The sequence below is a fragment of the Chelonoidis abingdonii genome, chromosome 4, assembly GCF_003597395.2.
Source record: "Chelonoidis abingdonii isolate Lonesome George chromosome 4, CheloAbing_2.0, whole genome shotgun sequence".
Taxonomy (NCBI): Eukaryota; Metazoa; Chordata; order Testudines; family Testudinidae; genus Chelonoidis; species Chelonoidis abingdonii.
Window position 1 is genome coordinate 124,697,344 of NC_133772.1, and position 26,129 is coordinate 124,723,472.

The window sequence follows — 26,129 nt, forward strand, 5'->3', positions numbered from 1 at the left end:
ATATGAGATTTTGCATGCTTGTGAGAGCATAATACTAACTCTGGAGAGTGAAAGCTCAGAAAAAGTCCTTGGAAGTATCCATTAACTCATGCCACTACTGTATACCCATTGCAAGACTGAATATTTCCTTATCTTCAAGTTTCTGAAAGACACAACTCAGTGAGCAAAAGTATAAAAAGAATAATTTTATCAGATTAATTACTCATTTAATTGTATATGGAAATTTTGGGATAGATTTAGACCCACATTAATGACTCATTCAGTTCCATAGTTACATTTTTTTATGTTCAGGAGAAGTCACACAGAATTTAATAGAGATGAAACCAGTAGGGGTCTAAAGAAAAAAATGTAAAATCTTCTGAATGAGACTGATGTCCTTTTTAGAGAAAGTATTCAATAGAATTTAATAGAGAATTATATCTCTGCTGTGGAATTGTTTGGAAAGGTTATCACTCTCAATTGAATTCTAAAGGACCAAAAGAAGTCAAGGATGAGAGAGACATAATGTGGATGAGGTAATATCTTTTACTGGGCCAACTTCTGTTGGTGCGAGAGACAAACTTTTGAGCTCTCCAGTGCTCTTCCTCAGGTCTGGGGTGCTGAGAGTGGTGGGTTGAGCGAGAGTGGTGCTGAGACCCTGTGTGTCAGGTCACAACGCTTGGAGCCTGCAGCTGGGCCCAGCCTGCAGGACACAGGAGCTGCCACTGCCTGACTTGAATGCAGGGTGGGTTCACTCTCAATCCCCAGCCCCAGTCCCATGGGACACAGGAGCCACTGCTGCAGCCCTAATTCATGCCTGAAAAAAAGAATGGGAATTTGAATTATGCAGCAAGTACTTTATTTCAATTAATATTTAAACAGATTGTGCTGGAATTACAGTACATTGCATTCTCTACCAACACTTCTGCTTTATACTTTCACATGTTGTTTGTAAAAAGACCATCATACTTAGAGGTGCTGGGCAGCTGCAGCTCCTATTGACTTCAGCTGGAGTTGTAGGTACTCAGTACTTCTGATACTTCATCTCTAGTATGAAGGTTCTCAGTAATAAAGACGTGCTTATACGATAGTAAAATGAGGACGATATTTCATGGGCCAGATAAAGGGGCCCTGACAGGTTAAAACTGGGGTGCTGACAGCCATTGAACCAAACTAAACCTGTATATGATGAAAACCACTTCAAGCCAGGAGGGGCGGCAGCACCCCCTGCATACCTAAGTCCAGCACCTATGCATAGGCGCCGACTTTCTAATATGCCAGGGGGTGCTCCCCCCAGCTCTGCCTCAGGCCCCGCCCCCACTCCACCCCTTCCCACAAAGCCCTGCCCCTGGCCCGACTTTTCCTGCCCCTTCCCAGGATATGCCTTGCTCTTGCTTCTTCCCCTGTCCCCCAGTGCCTCCTGCATGCCACGGAACAGCTGATCACGACAAGTGAGAGGTGTTGAGGGAGGCACTGATTGGTGGGACTGCCGGCAGGTGGGATGCATTGGGGGGGGAAGGGACAGGTGTTGATAGGGAGGCTGCAGTGGGTGCCTAGCACCCACCATTTTTCCCCATGATTCTCCAGCCCTAGAACTCCCAGGGAGTCGGCACCTATGACTTAGAAATCATAAGGGTTAAAAATATTCCTTACTTAAAAATGTTACTGAAAAGGTTTTAGATTATGAAAATGGAAAGAATGTTATAAATCTAATTTACTATTTGTTCTTTTTGCTGCTTGTTTTCTTTTTGCATTAATTCAGAATGGGCAATGATGCTCAGTTAGTCAATTTCCCTCTTGTTCAGTTTGTCCTGCATTACTGTTTGGGTTGCATGCACTGCAGGGAAATGATCAAATCCAACTTCTTTCACTGGAAAATAATCATGAGAATATTTGTACTAAATATTTAATGTTTGTAAAACAATATATATGATATGATACTATCGTATACTACAGTATAAGCAACAATTTGGCTTAGTCTATCAGACAGCATACCTTTAACACACTCTGTGTAGATTTTCGGGATTTACTTAGCAGCATTAGATGATAGTTAGGATCTCTGTGTTCCTTTGGAAGCTGTGGCTTTCCTGGATAAACCTAAAATGGCACAATCTAATCAGGTAAATCCACTATTCTTCTGTGTCTGGAGAGAAGTATGCATTACGCGCATTAGAAGGTAAATCCTTCATTATCTATTTGATCAAATGCAGGATCTCCCTCTCTCATATCCTCTAAAGCAATGGTAAGCAACTTGCAGCCTGTCAGGGTATCCGCTGGCAGGCCGCAAGACAATTTGTTTACATTGACCGTCCACAGGCACGGCTGCCCGCAGCTCCCAGTGGCCGGAGTTCGCCATTCCCAGCCAATGGGAGCTGTGGGAAGTGGTGGGGCCTGCAGGGACATGTTCCCAGCTACTGGGAGCTGCGGGCGGCTGTGCTTGTGGACAGTCAATGTACACAAACTGTCTCGCGGCCTGCCAGTGGACTGTCCTGACGGACCGTGTGTCACCTGTGGGCCGCTGGTTGCCAACCACTGCTCTAAAATTTTATTGAGATTACCCTTAGCTGGAGTAAATTGTGTTCCATTGAAGTCAATAGAGCTATGAAGAATTACACCAACTGAGGCTCTAACCTATAAAATATTATTCTTCTTTTGCTCACAGTAGTGTAAACCAGGAGTAAGGTCACAGAACATGGTGGAGTTACACAGTTGTGAAAGGAAATCAGAATCAGTCCTATACAGTATGACTGTTCACTGAGGATGTTTGAAGAACTGAAAAGCTTTTGATTTCAACAAAATATGGAGTTAATTTCATATACCTAAAGTACCTAAAGGCGAGAGTAGATTACTGCCCTCAGAAATGCATGCACAATTCCTACTGACTTCACATGTGCATATAGAGTCAGAAGTAGGACAGGTCTCTTGGATAGATGTCTCTGGCCTGATTTTTTATTGCCTTGCATTGCAGTCATTCTCATCAGTGTCTTTCTTGTGGTGTTAGGACAACCATCCCCAGAGAATGACAATACAATAAAGGACCTGCTTCCAGAGGATGCTGGGATTGATCATCAGACCGTCCACCAGCTGATTACTGTGCTAATGAAGTTTATGGCAAAGGATGAGAGTAGTGCTGAGTCAGATATCAGCAGTGCTAAAGCCTTCAACACAGTGAAGCGCCATCTGTATGTCTTGCTTGGCTATGATCAACAGGAAGGATGCTTCATGATTGCGCCTCAGAAAATGCGCATTTCAACTTGTTTTAATGCATTTATTGCTGGAATAGCACAAGTAGGTGTGATTTATTCTCACTGGACATATGTGATCCATTGAACTGGCACCAAAATACCTCACCCACCCAAATTTTAGCTCAAGGAAACATTATTTCCAAAGATTATTGTTAATATTCAGCTCCTTACACCCTAATATTGCTGCTCTGCTATTTGTTTGTAAAATAGAGATCTTTTATTCCTAGCAGCAAATACTGAGATAAGTGTGTGCAAGGTAAAATCATTTTAATGTTATCCCACCAGGTGGTGGTGTTGGACAGTTCTTTTTGGAGGAAAGAATATAGCACAGATGGGCCTTGATAATACTTGGTAAAACTGTGCTTTAAGTTCTATGGTTGAGATATAGTCAGGATATATAATTTTAGACTTCTCAAATCTTAATATAGTGTATAGAAAAGTGCCATTGGCTCCAGGGCCTGTCTGCATTACAAAATGTACTGCATTGAGACACCTTGTTATAACACAGTTTGGTCTTACCTGTGAATGATTTGGTCAAAACCTAGTATAATTATGTTACAGAACCATGTTATAGCCTTGTTGCAATCAGATGTCAGGCTCTAGAACCATATACAGAGACACACTATATATTCATCTGACAGTTTATGTATATTGGTAGACAAACAAGATGGGTCTCAGTAGCTCGACTCAAGGAATGTTAAATGCTAAACTAAGAGAGAGACAGAGACAGGAATAGGAAACTCTGCATAGAAAAGCCTAGTCAATCCACTTGTGCAGGAGCTTGGGTGCTAAATCTTGTGTTTGTACATACAGTCTTGTCTTAGGTCTTTGTTACTTTAATCAAAAAATGAATGCAAACCCCAACAATGAGTAAATTTGGAAAATAGAGTGTGTGTATGTGTGTGTGTGCGTGCGTGCATGCGCGTGTAGGGCTGAGAGTGAGGTGATTAGTCCACCCATTTATATGTGAGATATTGCTAAACCAAAGTATTTAAAAATCATAAGTCAGGCCCACAAATTATATTAGATATTAGATATATATCTATATATATAATATATATTTGATATTAGAACCTTTAGAGCTGACATTTTCAAGCTTTTCTCTGCAGTAACGAGAGCTAGAAACTTACTTTCTCAAAGAGAGATGAGAGTCTTGGCTGGTCACATGACTCCAAGATCTAGGGATTGAAGAAAAACACCTAAAATCAAGACTCATGATAAGATCATGAGAGTTGGCAAATGTAGCTGGTTAACTAACATGGGTATAAGTTTGTTTGGTCCTGTTTGTGCATTCATGATCAAACTATGTTATAACACGCAAGTGTCCGAGCATGATATATTTTGTAATATGAACAGGCCCTGTGCACACTACAGTTCAGACTGTGCTAGACAGAGCTGTTTTTAAATACACCTCCTGCTAACACACTTTCCCCATCTAGCTAAACGGTGTCTCATTATAGGATGAACCATTTTACTTGATTTTATGTCACTGAGCATTTTTGTTTGGAAAGTGGTTTATAAGATAGTTAGGCCTTGGAGTAAAATTTCAAAAGTGCGTAAGTGATTTAGGAGCTTACATGCTTTTTTCAAAAGTGATTCAAGTAGTTAGGAGCGCATTAACTTTCAATGCTATAAATGTAAAGTTCTATTGACTGAACAATGTATTAAAAGAGTAAAATGTGCTTGCATCCTTCAGTACTAGGATGGTATTTAAGCAAGAGATGTGCAACATTCAGTTGTTTATAGTTCAACCCATTTGCCTGGCTAACTGATCCCCCCAATTTTTTTTGTGCATTGCCTCACAATATAACATGACATAAAGGCCCAGTTTTTGTCTTAATTTGCTCTTGTGCAAACCTGTTGATAAAATTATTGTAACTGAAGGAGGAATTTGATCTGCCGAGCTACATTTTATAAACGAGGCTGCACTCATTGGTTGCAAACTGGGCATTTGTGTGCGTGAACACACGTGTTGAGGCACATCCTCAGTTTCTACACATGAAAAAGGTATTTAGAAACCACAGCAGACATTGATAGGTATATTTTCTCTGCAACTTAATTGGGGAGGTTTAAAAATGTTGCCAATAGTCTGTTTTGAAATGATAAATAACATGGTGGCAGTGTTGTAGTAAATGACTCATCATGCTGATACCATGCAAAGAGCTAACAAAATAGCAAACTTCCTGAAAGCTTTCTAAGGGATTGTGGAAACTCCCTGGAGGCCCTTATTTCCCTTCACCTTCCCAGTATTTAAGCTGCTGTTGTAGTATGACAATTGCTAACACAAATGGAGCTGGTTTTCTTGTCGGTGCACTAAAATCTAAATGAATATTCATTTCAGGTGATGGACTATAACATTAACCTGGGAAAACATCTCCTTCCATTAGTGGTTCAGGTGCTGAAGTATTGCACTTGTCCTCAACTAAGACATTACTTCCAGCAGCCTCCCCGCTGCTCCCTCTGGTCCATCAAACCTCACATTCGGCAGATGTGGTTAAAGGCGTTACTTGTCATCCTTTACAAGGTTCGTTGTCTTGAAGGGGTGCTGTTATCTTAACATTCACATGTCACTCTACCTTTCGTTTCAAGCGGTGCCTAAGCCTACTGAAACCAGAAGGGATTAGACGGAAACATTTTTCTCTCTTCTTTCAGTTTGTTTACTTTGGGTATTTACTTTCAATTTGTGTAAATTAGTTTCACTATTCACCTTATATAGTCAACGAGCTAGTCAGTTTCCCCCATTGTTGATGTGGATCTTTCATCTAACAGCTTGAGCAAGAAAAATGTTTTTCAATACAGGAAAATGGGTTGTAAAACCACAAAACTGGCAAGTGGACTCAGATTTAATATCTGATGTTACTTAAAAAACTGACTACATTTTAAGTTAATAGTATCAATTTAATAACTGGCGTTCTTAATTCACATAATGTTTTTATGTGAGCTGTAAAGAACATAACTTCAGTAAAGTACCTACTGGAGCTGAGATCTGAAGCTTTGACAATAATCTGACATACAGAACACAATTCTAATGGTTAGATTTGACGTGCCTGAAAATGGAGAAGTTGAAAATCAGTGAAATAGCAAATATTTTGCAAATAGATCTGGTAAGACCTCTTGAGGTATCATTAACAGGCTGCTTTACCATATAAAAACCAAGGAAATCGTATATTAAACTATCCTCATAGGTAATTCTTCAAAATGTTTTATTTATAGACCAGTTTCTTTTTATAAAGCATTCTTTACAAAGTGGAGGAATATTTCTGCTTTCTAGCATGTATTTAGAAACATAAGATCACAGGAGTGCCAAGGGCCACCAGAAGACAATATGATTGGCCATTTCTATATTATTACCTAAATATTTATCCAAGAGAAGGGCCTACTGTAGACAAATCAAGAGGAAAAGTTAGTTTTTAAGGTAAAATCTTTTTATTTCACTGACTAGTATCCGTACAGAGACTGTGACATCAGCAAGATTGTGCTGCATCTGATCTACATAACAGTCAACACACTCAATGCCCAGTACCACAGCTGCAAGCCACATGCCACAGCCGGTCCTTTGTACAGTGACAACAGTAACATAAGCCGATACAGTGAAAAGGAAAAAGGTATTTTAAATATTTAAATTTCTGTATTAGTCACTGGTTTAATTCGTTAAGCTGTGGGTGATGAGGGAGTGTGATCTAGCTGTTAGAGGTAGGACTGAGAGTCAGATTCCTGGATTCTATTCCCAGCTTTTCCTGTCTGCTCTTAAGAAGGTGAGCTAGTTTTTCTGCACCTCAGTTTACCAGTTGTGAAATAGGTATGGTAATACAGGGGCATACTTGGAGCTGATTTTCTTGTTGGTGGACAAAAATCTAAATGAATATTCATTTCAGGTGATGGAGTATAACATTAGTGTTTGGAAAAGTGGCTTGATATCCCTGGGTGAGAACCTATACAATTGCATATTTTATTATTATAAATCAATTTGATAATTTCTTAGAGGGGTTCTATTGATGATAAAACATAGCTGCCTTTTAGGGAATCTGAGGGAATCTGTTATTACCTTCTTAAATGACAAAGACTCTTCCTGGTGTGCAGCAATCTGTTTTTCCTGCATGAGAAAAATACTTACAGAGGGGGGAAATTTACCTTCGGTTTCTAAAACCTTTCTTTTACTAAGTGTGGGCTGGGTACCTAGAGTTTATCCAGTTTCACTGTGATTAAAGTCTACTTAAGACTTTTGTGAAAGACTATACCCGCGAGATAAAAGACAAAATGAGTAAAATTAGAATGCGTTTTCTGCCCACTCCGTCATTTTATTTATTTCAGTACCTTTTCTGCTTTGCTGCATGTTGCTTAGTGCTTGGCATTATGAAAAGTTGAATGATAAACGTGTCTGTCAAACAGAGGCCCAAATTCTCATTTGCATTAAGGCTACTTTACACCACTCTGCAAGTGTAAAGGGGCCTTCAAATGGTTGTGAATTATATATTTTATATTTACAACAACTTTAAGACACCTTGATGCTGCTAGGGAAGCACAGAGAGGCCTTAGTGTTGCTGAGAATCAAGCTCAGAATATTTTGTTTCTTCAGATGACTCTGGACTAATTTCCCCATCTGTTTGTCTTTGCCTTCATTTGTACAAGTAAGCTATAGTGATAGGGAGAACTGGCAATATGCTGGCCTGTAAAATGGAATCAAATTTGAGGGCTGAGATTTAGTAATTCTAAAGGATGTCTTTAAGGTATATCTAGATACTTGTGGCATCGTGGTCTAGGAGAATGGGCAGTTTGTAAGGATTGAAGAAACCCTGAGTTCTAATCTTGTCTCTGCTATGGGCCTAAACCCACTGTGTGGCCTTGGACCACACTTCATCTCAGTTTCAAGTACGGAGAATACTGCTTACCCACTTTGCCAGGCTTTTGGGAAGTGCTTTGTACTGCACAAAGGAAATGATCTTTATATGGACAAACTGTTACTATATTAGCACAGAGTATTATTATTATTAAACTGAGGGATGAATCTCATCCTGTGCTTACTAGTGTAGAAGAACAGGAAGGGGGTGCGAGAAGTTTTTTCCCAAACCTGCAAGAAGTAGGCCAGGATCACTCCATAGTGTTTTGGAAAACTGCAGGGCTGGTCCTTTCCCACATCCCCAGGGGTGTGCGTCTGTGTGGTCGTCTACAGATTAACAGTCATATTTAGCCTCCAATCAGCTAATGCATATGCCACTATCATCAGCAAATGCTAGGCAGGGGTACATTTTGCTCCTGCTCAGAGGACCAGCAATAGGAGTAATCCTGTCTTAGTCAGCACTAGTCCTGATGCAGAGGATGCATTTGCCCAGCATCCACCATCTCTCCCAACATCTCTGCTGTACCTCACTGTACCAGTTGTGACAGGTCTGTTGACTTCAATGGAGCTGCACCAATTTATGCCAGCTGAGGATCTCACCATATACTGTGCATGGCGAATGCTACAAGAAGCATTAATTGCTTAGAAAAAAATTCTATTCCTTACTTTTCAGACCTTAATCGTTCAAGCTGTAAAGTGTGTTTTGAATGGTATTACTGTGATACGTGTTTCTTTACAAACCTATAGAATGTTTTGAATTTTCTACTTTAAAAACTGATGTGTAGCAGCTGAGGACTTGGTCCACTGGCTCTGGCTCTTGTGCAAGGCCTGACTCTGAAGAGTAATAATGATTTTCTTTCCCAAGCAGAGGAAGATAGTGTCTTTGATGAATCTGATATTCATGATACCCCAACTGGACCCTGCAGTAAAGAGTCGCAAACATTCTTTGCAAGACTGAAAAGAATTGGTGGCAGCAAAATGGTGAAATATCAACCAGTTGAGATGAATGCCCAGAGAAGTATGAATTTTTTTATCAGAGTTAATTTTGAAGACGTATGATAATCTGCTGCTTGTGTCATGCTGAAAGCTTAATTTATGTATGCTTTGTCACTATGCATCATTTTAATATTCTCATTCACACACTCGTAGGAGTTTGATTTTCAGAGAATGACTGCTCAGTACTTTCCAGAAATAAGGCCTCTTTAAGACGTCTTACATTGGGCCACAAAATCAATAGTTTCTTGTTAAAACATGACACTACAATATATAGAAAAACTATTTAAAGGTCAGTTTGAGAAGTTTCTAAATTTTTCTCCTTCTACTAATGGCTAAACTGGTGTTGGTTGAAATTTTCAGTTGAAGCTTCTCTTTTGACAGAAGTTGACTTTTTGATTAAATGGATTTTTTTTGTGGAAATAATGCCAATGTTGTTGAAAATGTTTTGGTTTTCCATTGCTTAAAAAAATCAGTTATTATTTGACCAAACCTGAAAAATGTTCAGTTTTCAGTTATTTGATTTTTAAATGATCCATTTTTATGTGGCCAAAAATTAATTTTCTGACAATCTCTAGGCTGAACGTTTGGAGTAATTTTTCCTTATGTTTTTGTTGTTGGATTTCCAAGGCTGAATGATCTATAGTACTGATAATGACCAGGGCTCCTTGGTACTATAGCAGTGCTACAGCAAAATAAAATATTTCTAAAACCATTTTCCTCTAACATATATGTCATATATTGACTACAGGGAGGTATGGGGTAAAGGTGATATTGATGTATGTTTGGGACGACCCACATAACTACTGCATGGCTTGATCACTCATAAGTAATGCAGTCATCCCAAATGGATGGCAATAAAACCTTTTCACCACACCATCTTTTATTCAGTATATAGCGCCAAATAGACCCTATCAAGGGCACATCTGGTGGAAGCTAAGAATTTGCTTTTACAATCTAATGGTCTGAGTAAAGTGATCTGGGCAGTGGATTTTTTTTGTTTCCTGTGGCAAAATTCTTTGTAGTGTGACTTGGAGATGAAAAGAAATCTCAGATGATTTTGATTGAAGATTAACTGTCATAACACTGGGTTAGTATCTGAAATGTCAGTCGTGTGCTGAACTGAGATGATTTCTGCCAAAAATCTCCAAGTAAAATAGTACTAGCTTTTTCTGTTTTAATCAGGTGAAATAGAACTGGCTGAATATAGAGAAACTGGGGCGTTACAAGACAGCATTCTACACTGTGTGAGAGAAGAAAGCATTCAGAAAAAAAAACTGCGCTCTCTAAAACAAAAATCTCTTGATATAGGGAATGCAGACTCCTTGTTGTTTTCATTAGATGAACATCGTAGGAAGTCCTGCATAGATCGGTGTGACTTAGATAAACCACCCACCACTGCTGCTTACACCATGCATAGACAGAATGATTATGGACGACCTAGACAGAATTCTTCTACAAGGACTGAAAATACAGAGACACAAAAGAATCCTTCTGTCATGGAAAGCTTCCAGGAAATAAGGAGACCTGTCATACCAGAAGTCAGGCTAAACTGCATGGAAACATATGAAGTAAAAGTGGATTCTCCAATGAAACCTCCTGTTCTTAAAGAGGATTTAGATCTGATAGATTTGTCCTCTGACTCAACATCGGGGCCTGACAAGCATTCAATCCTTTCCACTTCAGACAGTGACTCTCTAGTCTTTGAACCACTTCCTCCCCTGAGAATAGTGGAGAGTGATGAAGAAGAAGAAACAACAAACCAATTAAATGACGGTGTCTCTGGCAAAACTGCTGTGTCATCTCCCTCATCTCCCATCAGTGCCTCTGCCCTTAGCCTCAGTGCAACCCGCCTCGTGCAGTTCAGCATTCTGGATTCCTCCGAAGACTTTACATCTAAGGAAGCGAGCAATAATATTTCATTAGGAAAAAAGGAGATCCCCTCCACAGTTCCCAAAGATCAAAAAGACTTTGAAGAGTTAGCTAAGCCAGAGGAGCTTCAAAATGTATCCTGCGGGAGCCCACTAACACTTAAGCAAAAGCGAGACCTATTGCAAAAGTCATTTGCACTCCCTGAGACGTCCCTTGATGATAACTCTGAGCTTAGCGTGGAAGAAGTTAAACCTAGTGGACCAGTTCCAAGTTCAAATGTAAAAACTGTCCTTATTAAAGTTCCTGAAGACTCTGAAAACCAAACAGAACCTGATAAGCTTGATGCCAGTACAGAATCTGATACAGAACAGAAACAGGAGGAAGAAGCTGAGGAGTCAGAATTTAAGATTCAGATTGTTCCCAGGCAGAGAAAACAGAGAAAGATTGCTGTGAGTGCTATACAGAGAGAATACCTTGACATTTCCTTCAACGTTCTAGACAAGCTGGGAGAACAGAAAGAGACAGGTGAGGACAACCACAAACCAAACCAAAAGCTGTTCTTACTTAAGTTTTCAGTAATGTATCTGTTTGATCACTCAGTCCTGTTTACATGCCAGACAGTAGGATATAAAATGTCAGAACTGACCTCATGTAGATGTACCCTTCCAGAGTGTCTGCTTCTCAGTGTCAAACGTGTTGGAATCAATTAGGAATGTACTCTCTACACAAGTATCGTGTATGGGTGATGGCATATCTAAAAGACATGCTCTAGTTCAACCACAAATGTTGTTGGGCTTGATATAGGAATTAGTGGGTGAAATTCTATGGCGTGTGTCAGGAGGTTGGACTAGATGATCACAATCGTCTCTCTTGCCTTAAAATCTATCAATGTAATCTATGCAACATTCACTCACTGTTCTAAGAACTTATTTCCTCTGCAGGCTGCAGTCAATAGATAGCAAGAAGATTGTACAGACTAAGACTTTTGGAATCTAATTCCAAGTCAGCTTTGGTTTGAGTTCAGCCTGTCTCTTGGAACCAGTAGAGGTTTGCTTGAAGTTTGTTCTTCACAAAATGTTCCCATGAAATACTTTTGTTTTTGCTATATCTGGGTATCCATGAGATTTATTAGTCCATTGTTTGTGGTATATTTCAAGTTCAGCCCCAGTTTATTGGGAGAGATCACATGATATTTCTGCTGTAGCCCTGATTGGTTGAACTGATCTCAACACAAAATATTTTCATTTGGTTTCTCCACAAGACAAAGTTTATATGCTCTGATCCAACCAGCAAAGCCAGAAAGAAGATTTTGGAGGCAGTGGCCTAGTACCATCAGTATTTTCCAGTTATTGAGGACTTATTGCTCAGTTGGGGTCACACACAATAATTAATGATATCACAGGTTTAAAAGGTAAAATATCCCTAAGGCTAGAGTTATCTTGTTGCATGAGAAGTGAAGTCTAGTTTTTGTGTATGTCTAGCTCCACCTCCTGTAAATACCCTTCCATTAATGAGAACAGTCTCATTATTTTATGTTATAGTTGATGTGATAACTATATTCCAGTTTCGCAAGGGTAAATGTGTTTAACTGCGATCAGTGTTGGTGTTCTGTCAGGGCTGAAGCCTAGTCCCACTTGTGGTTCCAGTGAGCCAAAGAGTCAGTGCAACCAGGTGAAAATGAGCCAGCAGATCCTGAACCCTTTGTACGGGTTTGCAAAGGGAGGTGGCCGCAGGAAAACTGGGTTTGTTCAGAGTCAACCCCCTTTTCACCATTAGAGCCTGCAAATCAATGAGAATCAGGTTTCACATGTACATTCACAAACATCTGTTGAACTGGAATGGTTGGCACAGCTCTGACACACGTCAGAGATGTTAGCATCATACCTAGTGTCAAAATATTTAGCCACTGAAGAGCAACATGATTACACATTTCTGAGTGTATTATTATACAGCCGCATAAAACATTCGCAATTTTCCATTAAATGACCTTGGTTTATAATGTTGTATGTTGCTGGTAGTGACCAGAATGAGTTACATATCTTGTTTCTTTTATCATCCTGATCAGTTTACTAGTTTGTGAATACATTTATTATAGTTCAGGAAAGTAGGCTTTATGTGTTATCATAATTTGCTGGTTACAGTTTCAAGCACCTATTGCAAAATGCTGAAACTTGCATGCTTTAATATCTTTGGAAAGGCTTCTGCCATAATTTGTTTCCCAGTGGAATATCCAGATGATCTGTTTCTTCAAATGAGCAATCCCTGGGTTCCTGCTTGAGATTTTTTTTATAATAATATGTAAGTTCACATTTTCTTAGTTATTTTGCGCTTGCAGAAGACAGCTAGTAATGCCTAGAGAAACTTTGGGTTTGAGTCTTCCAGTTTTGATAACTTCACCTGGTCAGAAATCATGAGATAAGCTTAAAAATCATATATGTGGGATTCTTTTCCAGTTGTTTAACCTTTTAGGATGCATATTTTCAAGCTTTTCTCTGCAACTCTGATGGCAATAAACTTTTTTTAAAATGAAAGTGGAGATTCTCACACAATCAAATAACTTTAGCAAATGAGGCTTCAAGAATAATACCAAATATTGCAAGAGTTATGGCATTCTGTCATTTACACTGGATTTACACCAGTGTTACTCCATTGACTTCCGTTAAGTTAGCCCTGATGTACACTTTGTAACTGAGATCAGTCAGGTGCTTTATGTACATTTATTCATTATAGTATGTACTATATATGAATAGTCTTCAAGAGGCTTATCCACAAATCTCCTTTAAAAAGTGATTTAGGAACAATTCCCTGTGCTCCTGTAACATCACCACTTGTGTATAGCCACTGGAGGTGCCAGATGGCAAATGGAACATTGAAAAGATGTGAAAATGGCAATCAGAGAAGGAAGCTGATGAAAAAATGTTCTCTGATTTTTAAATAATGCACTCAGAGTTTAAGCACCATTTCCATTTGCAGATCCCACTGCTAAAGGACTTTCAACTCTGGAAATGCCAAGAGAATCATCTTCTGCTCCAACACTTGAAGCAGGTGTGCCAGAGACAAGTAGTCACTCTTCCATATCAAGTAAGTTTTCCCCTATATTGAAGAACGGAAATTCAGTTACTGCATTTGTACATCTAATATGCATCAGCATCTGGAACATTATCTTCCTCCAAACTTTACGTGACTGGAAGCATATTTGTGTGGTGCATTGTTAGATTTGCAATTAAGGACTACAAGGTTTATTGTGACATAGCAAACTTCACGGACATTGATTTGCTGCATATGGATTGTACATCCTTAAGCAATAAGTGGAATTTTGAGGGGGTGGTTGCTGAACGCAGCCTTTTGCTGAAGTTGTGTGTGCACTTTGAATAAGATGTAGCATTATCTAGTTGTCTAAGCACAGGACCAGGAGACAGAAACTCCCCAGAATTCTATTACTAGCTATGTGGTCTTAGAAAAGCTACTTAACCAATTGTAAAATAGAGATAATAGTAACTACCCTGCAGGAGAGCTGTGAGCATTAATCATTTAAATTAGTGAAGTTCTTTGAAGATTTTGGGCCTGATGCAAATCCGAGGTAACTGCACTGGAGCCAATAGCGTTACACTGATGCAAATGGGGTTTAAGTGAGAGGAGAAACTGGCCCATAGGGTGCTATAAAAATGCTGAGTATTAATTTATTTAGTGATATCCAAGAACCACTGACTTCAGTGGAAGTAATATTGGGCCTATAAAAGGAAGGATGGTCTTGAGGTAAGGACACCAGTCTAGGACACAGGCAGGGCTGGAATCAGTTCTCCAGCTGCACTACCAACTTCCAGTGTGCCCTTGGGCAAGTCCAGAGGGCCGGATTTACAAAGTATTTAGGCAGGTAAAGATGCAGCTAGGCACTTAGAGGGATTTCCAAAAGCAGCTGAATTGGGGCAGGTTAGCCACTGAATTCCCACTGATGTCATTGGATATGAGGCGCTTACCCTGCTGAGATGCTTGTGTGAACCCCACTAGGTACTTTTCTGCATCATTAGACATCTAAAAACCTCTGTAAATCCCGCTCTTTTTGTCTCTGTGTCTCAGTTTCCATCTGTAAAATGGGGATAAAAATGTTTTTGTCTTTCTTGTCTATTTAGCTTTTGAGCTCTTTGGAGCAGGGGCTGTCTCTTGCTATGGGTTTGTTCAGTGTTCAGTACAGTGGGGCCTTGATCTCTGTTGAGGGCTCTACTCATTACTGTAATATGAATACATAATTATACTTAGGATTGTTTGACAATGTATGCATCTAGCGTACATTGTCAAACAATCCTGATCATAAAAAGTTCCCATATAGCCTGTCTTCTCCCATAGGAATTTCCACAGACAGAAAGAAACATAGGGGCAGATCCTCAGCTGATATACATTGTCCTAACTTCAGCTGAATTATTATGACAATTTACACCAGCTGAGGATCTGCTCCCTAGACTTTTTCAAGTTATTGGTAGAAAACAGATCATGGAAATAATGTTTCTGTTGGTACAATCATACTACATGAAATGTTTTTTCAACATTTGAAATCACAGCTATCCTTCAGAAACCAGGTAAATAACTCTGGAAATACGAACCAGCTCAATACCACTGTGATAATGTTGAATATGCATTAAAAAAACCTTTAATCACTATCATAAAAGCTGGTAAGGAAGTTCAAAGAGATAATTTCCTAGATTTTGACAGTCTTCTGCACTCCAAGCAACATTGTCAGTTCTGAAATTAATTGCCATTCTTTCATTTGGAAATTTGGTCTTTGATAAACTGATAAAGCATCTATTTAAAATCCTTTGTTCTGGAAGAGATGGAAATTAGATTTTTCTGCTAATTTGCTGTGAAAGACAGCTGCAAAACGAAACAAAAAAGTTAAATATTGAATGGAATCACAGTTCAGTTCAGTTCCAGAAGCTCATTTATACAAGGTTTGGTTTGCTGCAGAGTTGGATAATTTTGTTGTTGTTGGAGTTTAAATGTGCTTTGATATATTGAAAGGGTATTGCATAAATGGGGGGAAACCTACAACACTTCTCATCCTGATGTGTATGAAATTGTTTCGATGAGCAGATTCCCAGTGGGTGTTATACATTTGATACTGGTACTTATTCTGTTAGAAAGTTCTTTAAATTGTTCTCCGTATGAGATGAGATCAGGGAAAGAAGTAATGGGCTTAAATTGCAGCAAAGGAGATTTAGATTAGATATTAGGAAAAACTACCTAACTGTGAGGGTAGTTAGGCACTGGAACAAATTACCTATGAAGGTTGTGGAATCTCCGTCACTGGATGTTTTCAAGAACAGTTTTGACAAACACCTGTCAGGGATGATCTAGATAATACTTAGGCCTGCCTCAGTGCTAAGGACTGGACTAAGTGACCTAAAGAGTCCCTTCCAGTCCTACGTTATCTATGATTCCATTATTCTATTTAATTTGGGTTTGAATCTTCTTTGTAGTTAGACACTGAGATAGATCTGACTGAAGACCTAGGATGTGAGTGCCTCTAAACTTTGGGCAAAGTTTGGATCTGAACCTTATGGCTCCAGTTTTGCCTTTTCAGTTAATGATGTCAAGGACTGTTTGATCTTTTTTTAAAGCTTAGCTGGTTACTGTTGTACTGGCATGTGTCACATTAATACTATTTTTACCTATGTTAGATTTCTTTTAGTTGCAAATGAAAATGATCACGACAAAGAGGTCTCACATTGATATCATGTAGGCCTGACTTCAAGAAAATATTTAAACTCAGGCTTACATCTACATGCTTAAAAGCATCCAGAATAGGTATGGATTTAAGCACGTTTGAGTGCTTTTCAGATTGAGGGCCCAAGAATCAGTTTCAGGCTGTGAGTAATGTCTTGGTTTCATTGGGGGAAATATATTGCTCAGATAGGTTGATAAAGTAGAGGAGCCATCCTCATCCTTCTTGATGCTTCCTGTTGAAGGGATGGGAAAAGAAGATAGGATGCTCCCAACCTATCACCTGTATCTCTGTCCATTTGAGTATTAGGGAAATATGTTACAATACTGGTCTTAATTTCTGGTTATATTATAGTTTATTCAGAGAGTATTGTCAGCTAGTCATTTTCAATAAAATATACATCAATGTAGGTTAAAAAGTATAGAAATTGGCACCCCGATAGACCAGCTGAAGTTGGCTACTTAAAGGAAGAGGTCTTCTAATAAAAGTGGAGGGGACAAAAGGGCCATTTTGTGCTATTTGGATGCTGGCCTGTCTAGAAGGTAGTATGGCGTCACTCTACCCCTGGGGAGCTCCGGAGGGAGATGCAATCCCTCCCTGAGTGGCAGGTTGTTCAGTGAGACTGTAGGATGCACCCCTCACATAATGTGTCTTGTACTCTGCAGGCCAGTGCAGGGGGTGGGGCACAAGGTCATGATCCTTACCCACTTTCCTTTCCACAAGGTGCCTAGAGGGAGCAGTGCTCATGCTTTCCCAAGTGCAGAGACTGTCATTCTACTAACTCTGCAATGGTGTGTGCTAATGAAGGGGGATTGTTGGGGAAGACATCCTCCCCAGAATCTATCCTGATGTCCCCGCCCCCAGCATGTGCACACATGGACTAGTCACAGTCTAACTCGATGTCTGGCAGTACTTTACAGTGGTTTCTTAAGCTTTAGGGATGTCTAATAAAGGTGGTGTCTTGAACACGTTTCACTGTATTTTAGAATAAAGATTACAGGCCAAGGAATTGCTAGTAGACACTATGCGTGAAATCCTGGTTTCACTGAAATCCACAGGATTTTTGCCATGGACTGAAGTGGGGCCAGAATTTCACCATGTACAACTATGTAAATAGAGCAGATTACTTTGAATAAAATTCTGAGAGCAAGCAGCTGGTCTTTGTGGATGATATCAGTACCTCCTTCATGCTGATGGACAAAATCGGGGGAATAAGAGCAGCTTGTGTGATTCTCTGAACTCTTTTCAAATTCTGCTTTGCAGCTCAATTCAGACAGATGAAAAGGGGCTCACTGGGAGCTCTGACAATGAACCAGCTAATGAAGAGACAGCTGGAACACCAATCTAGTGCACCCCATAATATCAACACTTGGGACACTGGTAAGTTATGCTTCTCTATTCTTTATTTCCATTCCCTTAAACCAGTTAGTGTCTTTTTCTGTGGTGATCAATTATTGTGAATATAAGTGAGCCATTACCATTCTGCCGTTGGAGAAAAGTAACCAAGCTCAAGTCTACAGTGGAATTATACCAGATTCTCTTCTGATGTGAATCAGGATGGCTCCATTGTAGTGGCCATTACTATTTTGTATACAGCTAGGTGAGATTCTGGCCCTACTGAGATCAAATTGAGTATTGCCACTGACTTCAGCAGGGCCAGGATTTCACCCAGTGTGTGTGAATCATTTTTATAAAGACAAACCTTTTTTTTTTTTTTCCCAATCATATTGAGACATCAGGCATTTAAACCTTATGCCAAAGAGACTCCCACTTCCCCATCGGCAGATGCTTGGGAGTCTTTTGCCAGCTCATGCAGAACTCATGGGGTTTCTGCTCAGGAATTCATACTGGGTTTCCATGTTTCTCCTTAAGAGTGAAATGCAAAGCAGAAAATGAAAACTGAATTAAGTACATAATGTCCCCACTAACCACCTGAAAATAGTTTTAACCTCTTTTCATTCTTTTTCTCTTGTGTGAAATCTTCTGTAGTTCATTGAATTTGTCACAGGATGATGAATTCTGGCATATGTTTCATTGTGACATAATAGAATGATGCTTCCTAGAATTTGACTAGCAAACCAGGAGGTGACAAGAGGGAGGGACAGAATTGTAAAACATTTACCTGGAATGTAGCACTTGGTTGAACATCCCTGTCATAAACAGATAGCTAAGGGTTAATGTTTCTTTTACCTGTAAAGGGTTAACAAAGGGAACCACACACCTGACCAGAGGACCAATCAGGAAACCGGATTTTTCAAAGCTCAGGGAGGGAATTTGGGTGTGTGGTCTTTTGTCTGTCTCTCTGTCTGTTGCTCTCGGCTTCTGAGAGTGACTTTCTCTCTCAGATTCTGTATCTTCTGTTTCTAAAGTTGTAGTTACAAGTAGAGCAGAAGCAGTAAGTTCTATTGTTTTTTTTGTATTACATGTGTGTAGTTGTGGAATGTTTAAATGGATATCTTTTTGAATAAGGCTGTTCATCATGTCTTAAGCAATGACCCTGTTATATGTCAACCTTGATACAGAGGAACATTTTATGTTTTCTTCAATAAAGTTTCTTTTTAAAACCTGTTGGATTCTTTCTAAGTGAGGTCTAGGGGATAGAAATGCCCTGTGCCAGGATATGGTCTCTTTCAGGGAAAGACTGGGAGGGGGAAAAGGAAGGAGGGAGGTAAATGCCCTCCGTTTTGTAATTCAAGGAGTTTAGTACAGTAATCTTCCAGGTAACCCACAGAGGGGAGCCTGGGGTAGGAAGTAAAGAGAAGACAAGGGGGAGAGGTTTTTCCCTTTGTGTAAAGGACTCAGCGGCATCTGAGTCTTGGGGTCCCCCAGGGAAGGTTTTGGGGAGACCAGAGTGAGCCAAACACTGGAATTTTTGGCTGGTGACAGCGCTATCAGATCCAAGCTGGTAATTAAGCTTGGAGGTTTCATGCAGGCACCCACATTTTGGACTCTAAAGTTCAGAATTGGGATTTATGCTTATGACAGTCCCCACTGTGAAGTTAGTGGGGAGACTGGTCTCAAAAATTGTGCTTAATTCAGTTTTCACTTTTAAGTCCCATCAGTCCCTTTCCATTCGTGCCTCTGAGGCAATGGCTTCTCTTGTGACATCCATCCTCAGAATGACGTGGATTGTCAGTTTCCCTTCCTAACCTTTCCCACATCATCAAGCACAGAATTTGTCATGGGTAGCAGGTCCATGGTAGCCTTCTGACATATCAAGTAAGTTTATCTCACATAGAAACTTCAGTTAGCATAACTTATACAATAACCTGGTTTTTCCATTTAGTATTTCAGAACTATATAGTTTATCATTTACCTCTTATGTGACCTGTCTTCCAACCTGTCTTCCAAGTGGGCAAGTCAATATTCTAATCACTATATCTTTGAGGAGCTCCATCTTAATGTTCTTGTTGGGAATCCACTAGCATTCTTTTCAACATCTGTCACCTTTCTCTCCAAAAGACCTCACTTCTAGTCACTTCCTCCAGTGATTTGTGACACCAACTGGATTTTTCAAGGGAACTTTTACAATCCTTAATTTCACATCATTTTGTGGCTGCTTTATATTTTCTACATCAGTCCAGCTAAACTGGGTAACATCCTCTCATTCTTCATCTCTCATTTCAAACTGCTCTGTCCCAAAATCTTTCTCTGAAAAATAAACTCCTTGTGTGTCTATCCTATGCCAGCACAACCATGTCCATGAACTACTCATCCCTCGGTGTCCCTGAGCATTAACTTTTACTCTTTCTGTGACTCTTTACATATCCATTTCTTGCTGAATCCTTGCAATTTGCCCTTTATTTCTTATCAAAAGACCTTGACTTTGAGCTTTCCTAAAAGGCCTCCTTTAATATTGCTAAATCTGGTTCTTGCTTCCTCTATGGAACTATCTTTTACGTTCTTTTCTTCTCTTCTTTTCTGTCTTCATGCTCAGAGATTTAACCCTCTGTTTTCTAGCTGTTATGTATGTGTGTGGTGATGGTGGTGTTTTAATTGTTGGAGTGAATTTGTGGTGCTGGTGAGAGGCGCTGCATTAAAAGTACCACAGTCTGAAGTCTTCTATTTTATCCACAGAACAGATACAGCATGGGAAGCGGCCGTGTAATGTCTCAGTTTGCCTAAACCCTGACCTGGAGGGACCACCACTAAGAATAAGAGGTTAGTTCTGTGTCCATGTTCATTCAAACTTGTTCTCTGCTGAGACTACCAACAAGGTTGCCAGTTAGTACCAGTTGTGATTGTGGCTTTGTGTTCTGTTCAGCTAGCGTGACACTACCAATTCTTTTTACACAGGACATGGATAGTTGATGGATGGTAATGACTTCCTGTCAGTACCTAGCTCGTCTGGATGTAACTGATGACTTGGAAGTGAAAGACTGTGTGCCCCATTCCCGGTGTCACCAAGTCCCCACTTCTTAGCTATTCAAACACTCATTCCTGACATCCAAACTGTTCAGCCTTCCTTACAGCTTTTTAATGGCACCACAAACTAGCCTTTCTCTAGCTTGAATCACATTCTCTCTCACTTTTCACCACAAGATCAGCACAAGTGTTCTTATTATTAGCAGCTTAACTCCCAGTTATGTAGCCATGGTTACGTCAACATCCAGCATTTGCATGCTATACTGTAACCTGTAGCTAGGGATGGCATCAGTTAAGCTTTCAGAATGATGATAAAAGGGAAGGTAAAGTAAATCAGTTTATGAAGCAAAGACTAGCTAACAAACTCTTATTTCTTGCATTCTCGATGGTTTCCTATATCACTGAAGACTCCTCAAGACTTTCTCAATCGTCTGCTGCATCCAGTGCAATCTCAAAGGGACCATTACTCAACATATAGGATAGGGTCTTAGCTTGTATAGAAAATAATTATGTTTCCTTCCAAACTTAGCAGAACAATTGTTTGACACTTTTATTTTCATTAAAGCAGCACTCAGCACCCTCCCTATCAGTTTAGAATGGAATCTCATATAGATCATTTGGTCTGAGCTTGCCTTTGCAACAGCAGCTATTGGGACCATATCAATAGCAACTCCATTTGTACCAGGCTTAGTCAGACAATCCATTTCTTGTTTCTTTAACCCGTGATGAGGGTTACAATAGGTTAGTTTCAATCCTAGCTGTGAATTCTGTTTGTGAGGCCTTCAGATTGCTGTTTGTTTTCTTGCTGGCTTCTTCAGTCACCCTCCAGCCCTTCCATATCTGCAAGGATCAAACTGGAGGGAAAAAGACATGGTATTCTTCCAAGCTGTAACCACAAAATGAGCTCCACCCATGTGCAACTTCTAAACGAGATGCCACTCAATGTGAACCATGCAGGTGTGATCACATCTATAATATGAGTTCCACTGGGTTCCTTGAGTTTGGCTCTTCTCAGTGGGTCTTAATTAGCTTGGGGGAAAAAGAAGTGGTGCTGTCCCACAAATGCCACTCATTTGTGGCATCAAAATGAGACATTACTCGATAGTAGGTTGTGCAGATCTGTGGCCTTTCCTTTTCTTTCTTACCTGAGAGAAGAAATAATTAACAATGTTGACGTTAAAATATCATCAAAGGGCATTTGCATTAACACTTCATTGAGATGAATGAGGCAGTTCACACCTCTCTGTGCTATTGTTCCAGAAGCTTTTTTTCACAACCATAACATCTAGAGAATTACCTTTAAAAATAAATAAAAATAATAATAAAAAAAGAATTACCTTTAAAAATAAAAAGAAAGACAGCCAGCAAGAAAGCTGTGATTCTGGAGAACAAGTTAGCTGTTTCAGAGACATGGTGTCCTATAACATCAATCCAAGAGTCCTGTCTTCCAGGATACTCTACCTATTCAATACCTGTCCTGTGAGGCTCCTTCTGCCTTCAACCCTTCCTGTTAAACAAAGAATCCGCTCCCCTTCCCATCTCCCATGATTTGGGCATAGAAGAAGTACCCCCTGGGCAAGGAAGAGCCACATGTGACTGCACTATTTGTATTCCTCTATGACCAGGTCTATAGGCTGTCAGTTTCTCCTCATTGGTATAGCTTGCCTTTAAAACTTTTCTAACTGAAAATAACCCTAATAATACTTTGCACTTCTTAATCATCTTCCATCCAATGATCTCTAAGGGTACGTCTACACTACGGGATTATTCCGATTTTACATAAATCGGTTTTGTAAAACAGATTGTATAAAGTCGAGTGCACGTGGCCACACTAAGCACGTTAATTCGGTAGTGTGCGTCCATGGTCCAAGGCTAGCGTCGATTTCCAGAGCGTTGCACTGTGGGTAGCCATTCCGTAGCTATCCCATAGTTCCCGCAGTCTCCCCCGCCCCTTGGAATTCAGGGTTGAGATCCCAGTGCCTGATGGGGCAAAAATCATTGTCGCGGGTGGTTCTGGAGCTAAATGCCAGCAGTTCATTCCTCCTGAAAGCAACGGCAACGAGACGAGTTGCCGCCCCTTCTCACCATGGATGCCCGCAGAGGTCTGCACAATAGGGTGCACGAGGCAACCATGAAGCCCCGTCTAAGCTAGTGTACCATGTCAGCACGAACACGTGAACTGGAATGCCGCTGATCAAGAGGCAACATTCAGCGCTTACATAGCAGCATCAGTGACTTCATGATAGCCGAGATGGTATCCAGTCCGTCATGTACCGCTGCGCCAATTGGAGTAAATTGCCAATGAAAGATACGGCGATCTGTCGTTCTGTACATCGCCTGCTATCAATGAGTCCCTGGCTGGGCAGCTGGGGCGCAAAGGCAAAAATAGGACTGACTCCCCAAGTGCAATCCCACGCTTAACGGTACTAAAAGTCAGTCCCGACTCAGAATTGGGACCAGTTGGTACTAGAAAACCATGTATCAGAGACAGAGAAGCCCAGCTGCTCCTGTCAGATCCCGGCAGAAAGAATGAGCGGCCATGCTGTTCTACAGGAGGTGCCCCTGCAACAACCCACCCATTGCTTCCCTCTTTCCAAGCTCTATCCCGGCATACGTGCAGTGTACCCCAGTTGCTTGCAGAAGTTAGAAAAGCAAAGAATAAGAACAAGGATTGTTAGTGAAGGTAAAATAGGGGGGCAGCCTCCACTGCTGTGATAGTCCAGGCAGACATATGCTGTGTGGGGAGAGGAGCCCGAGCAATCCAACGTGATATGATAGTCCAGGCAGTACAGAATCTTGTTTCGTTACACGTGAGAAGGGGGGGCTGACTTGAAGCTCAGCCCCCAGTTGCCTACTGATGAGATGGTTACCAGTCCGTTCTGTACCATTCTACGGGAAACCTGGAACATTCCTAATTTTTACCCAGCGCCCCCCCGGCTGCCACCTGAGACCAGCCAGGTATCACACTATCAAGCATATTGTACGCGTTGCCCACCGGGAGGGAAGAGGAGCGGATACTGCCTTTTTACCTGCCAAACAGCATCGCGTCTACCAGCAGCATTCATAGCACATAGGTGACCATAAAAAAAGTCAAACGATTTTTTCCTTTTTCGTTTCATGGGTGGGGAGGGGTACATGACGAGCTAGACCGAACCACGCGGACAATGTGTTGAACCTACAGGCCACTGACTCAGCCAAGAATGCAAATACTTTTCGGAGACGCTGTGACTGGGATAGTGGAGTCCTCACAGTCCCCCCTCCTCCCTCCAATGAGCGTCCCATGTGATTCGTTGGCTGCGTGTACGCTTGTCGCAGCACTGTTAGCCTGGCAGATTTCTTTTCAAATGCTTTGGCATTTGTCTTCTGTAATGGAGCTCTGATGAAACAGATTCGTCTCCCCATACATGACAGATCCAGTATCTCCTCCGTCCATGCGGAGATTCTTTTGATTTGGGACTGCATCGCACCCGTGCTGATCAGAGCTCCACGCTGGGCAAACACGAAATGAAATAAAAAGTTCGCGGCTTTCTGTTTACCTGGCAACTGCATCCGAATTCAGATTGCTGTCGCAGAGGTCACAGTGGAGCACTGTGGTATACGGCCCAAGCCAATACCGTCGATTTTGTGGCCAACATAACCCTAACCATATGGTAATACCAATTTTAGCTCTACTCCTCTTATTGGGGAGGTTTACAGAACCGATTTAAAGAGCCTTATATCGATATAAGCCTCGTGGTGTGGATGGGTACAGCGTTAAATCGTGTAGACGCTTGCCGAAAACGTTTAAACGCATAGTGTAGATCAGGCCTAAGCCTTTTCAAATCTTGATGAATGAAGCCTCAACATTGTTGTGAGGCATTATCATCTCCATTTCACAGATGGGGTGACTGAGGTAAAGAGGATGTTAAATGATTTCCTTCCCAAAGGTCACACAAAATTCTGCGGGGGAGGAATCCAAAGTTCCTAACAGTCTCATACTAACTACAGGACCATCCAGTCTACGTAAAGAATGAGGGGATAAAAACTTGACAACTGAACGCTAAAGCAGTCGTACCACCTTGAATTTATTTCATTCCTGACCTTTAAAAAAATAAAATAAGCACGAGTAATTGGAGTAATTTGACAGAACCAAAGAACGTGTTGTATCTTTCTCCAGAGAGAAATTTTTATTTACATACACCGCAAAAGCTTTTTTTTTGTTCATCTATGTCCATTCCAGATTTCCATTTACTATGCTTCTTTTCTTTTAATGGCTTCAAGGTGCCACCAAATCCAGCTTACTGTCAGCACCCAGTATAGTCAGTATGTTTGTACCAGCTCCAGAAGAATTTACCGATGACCAACCTACTATGATGACTGACAAGTAAGCCAGTTTCTGTTTCTTTCAAATAATTTGATAGTTAAAAACCACTGAGTTTCAGAACACATTTGGATGGACCCTGACTCAGTGAAAGAACATTCTCAAATTTTCTCCTAAACAGTATAATGTTTTGTAGCAAGGGAAAATTTCCAAAATGTTGCAAACCAGGTGTGCTGTGAATATACTGGGACATGAGTATGTGTGTGCAAAGTGGTGGCTGGGAGTATTATTAGTAGTACTGTTTTATTGTTTGAGTGTTGATAGTTTGCCTTGTATGGTATTGAGAGAAAGGTGTGTAGCCTGATTCTCTTCTCACTTACCCCTGGTGAAAATCCGAATCAATGCTGTTAAAGGTAAGGTTGTTACGCCAGTGTAAAACTGGTACAAGTAAGATCAAACCCATGGTACCTGTTGCACAGAACTCCTCCAGTTTTAAAGGAGCATAAACAGGAAAAAGACTGTATCCTTGGGAAAAAGAAGATCTTTCTTTAAAGGGGCTTTTTTAATGATATAGAGATAGGCCTGGACTGGGACCTGCACTCCAAACCCTTGGATACGAATTCACTGCCATGGTTTTGGATCTGAGACAGAACCAATGCCTGAAGGAGATCTGATCTGGAAAAGATCCAAACAAAGAAATCTTGTGAGAAAAGCTGACGTCATGAGGTTTCTGAGAACCATTGCCATCTGTGTGGATAGTGGGATGGGAGGAGGCACTCAAATATTAGAGTTTCTATGGCAGTGATCAGGGAATTCACTAAT

General features: G+C 40.6%; 1 protein-coding gene across 5 annotated transcripts in view; it reads left to right on the forward strand.

Annotated features, from left to right (window-relative positions):
- The window catches only part of UNC79 (unc-79 subunit of NALCN channel complex), a 153,237-nt gene that overhangs the window by 73,823 nt on the left and 53,285 nt on the right, over positions 1–26,129 (forward strand). For 3 of the 5 annotated variants that reach the window (XM_075065657.1, XM_032772580.2, XM_032772581.2), the window contains 9 exons: positions 2,981–3,267; positions 5,566–5,748; positions 6,667–6,829; positions 8,927–9,079; positions 10,240–11,451; positions 13,900–14,007; positions 17,906–18,022; positions 20,720–20,803; positions 25,268–25,370. In XM_075065657.1, coding sequence (XP_074921758.1) covers positions 2,981–3,267; positions 5,566–5,748; positions 6,667–6,829; positions 8,927–9,079; positions 10,240–11,451; positions 13,900–14,007; positions 17,906–18,022; positions 20,720–20,803; positions 25,268–25,370 — 2,410 coding nt within the window. The remainder of the gene's footprint in view (positions 1–2,980; positions 3,268–5,565; positions 5,749–6,666; positions 6,830–8,926; positions 9,080–10,239; positions 11,452–13,899; positions 14,008–17,905; positions 18,023–20,719; positions 20,804–25,267; positions 25,371–26,129) is intronic. The other 2 variants (XM_075065656.1, XM_032772582.2) reach the window with 1 other exon arrangement.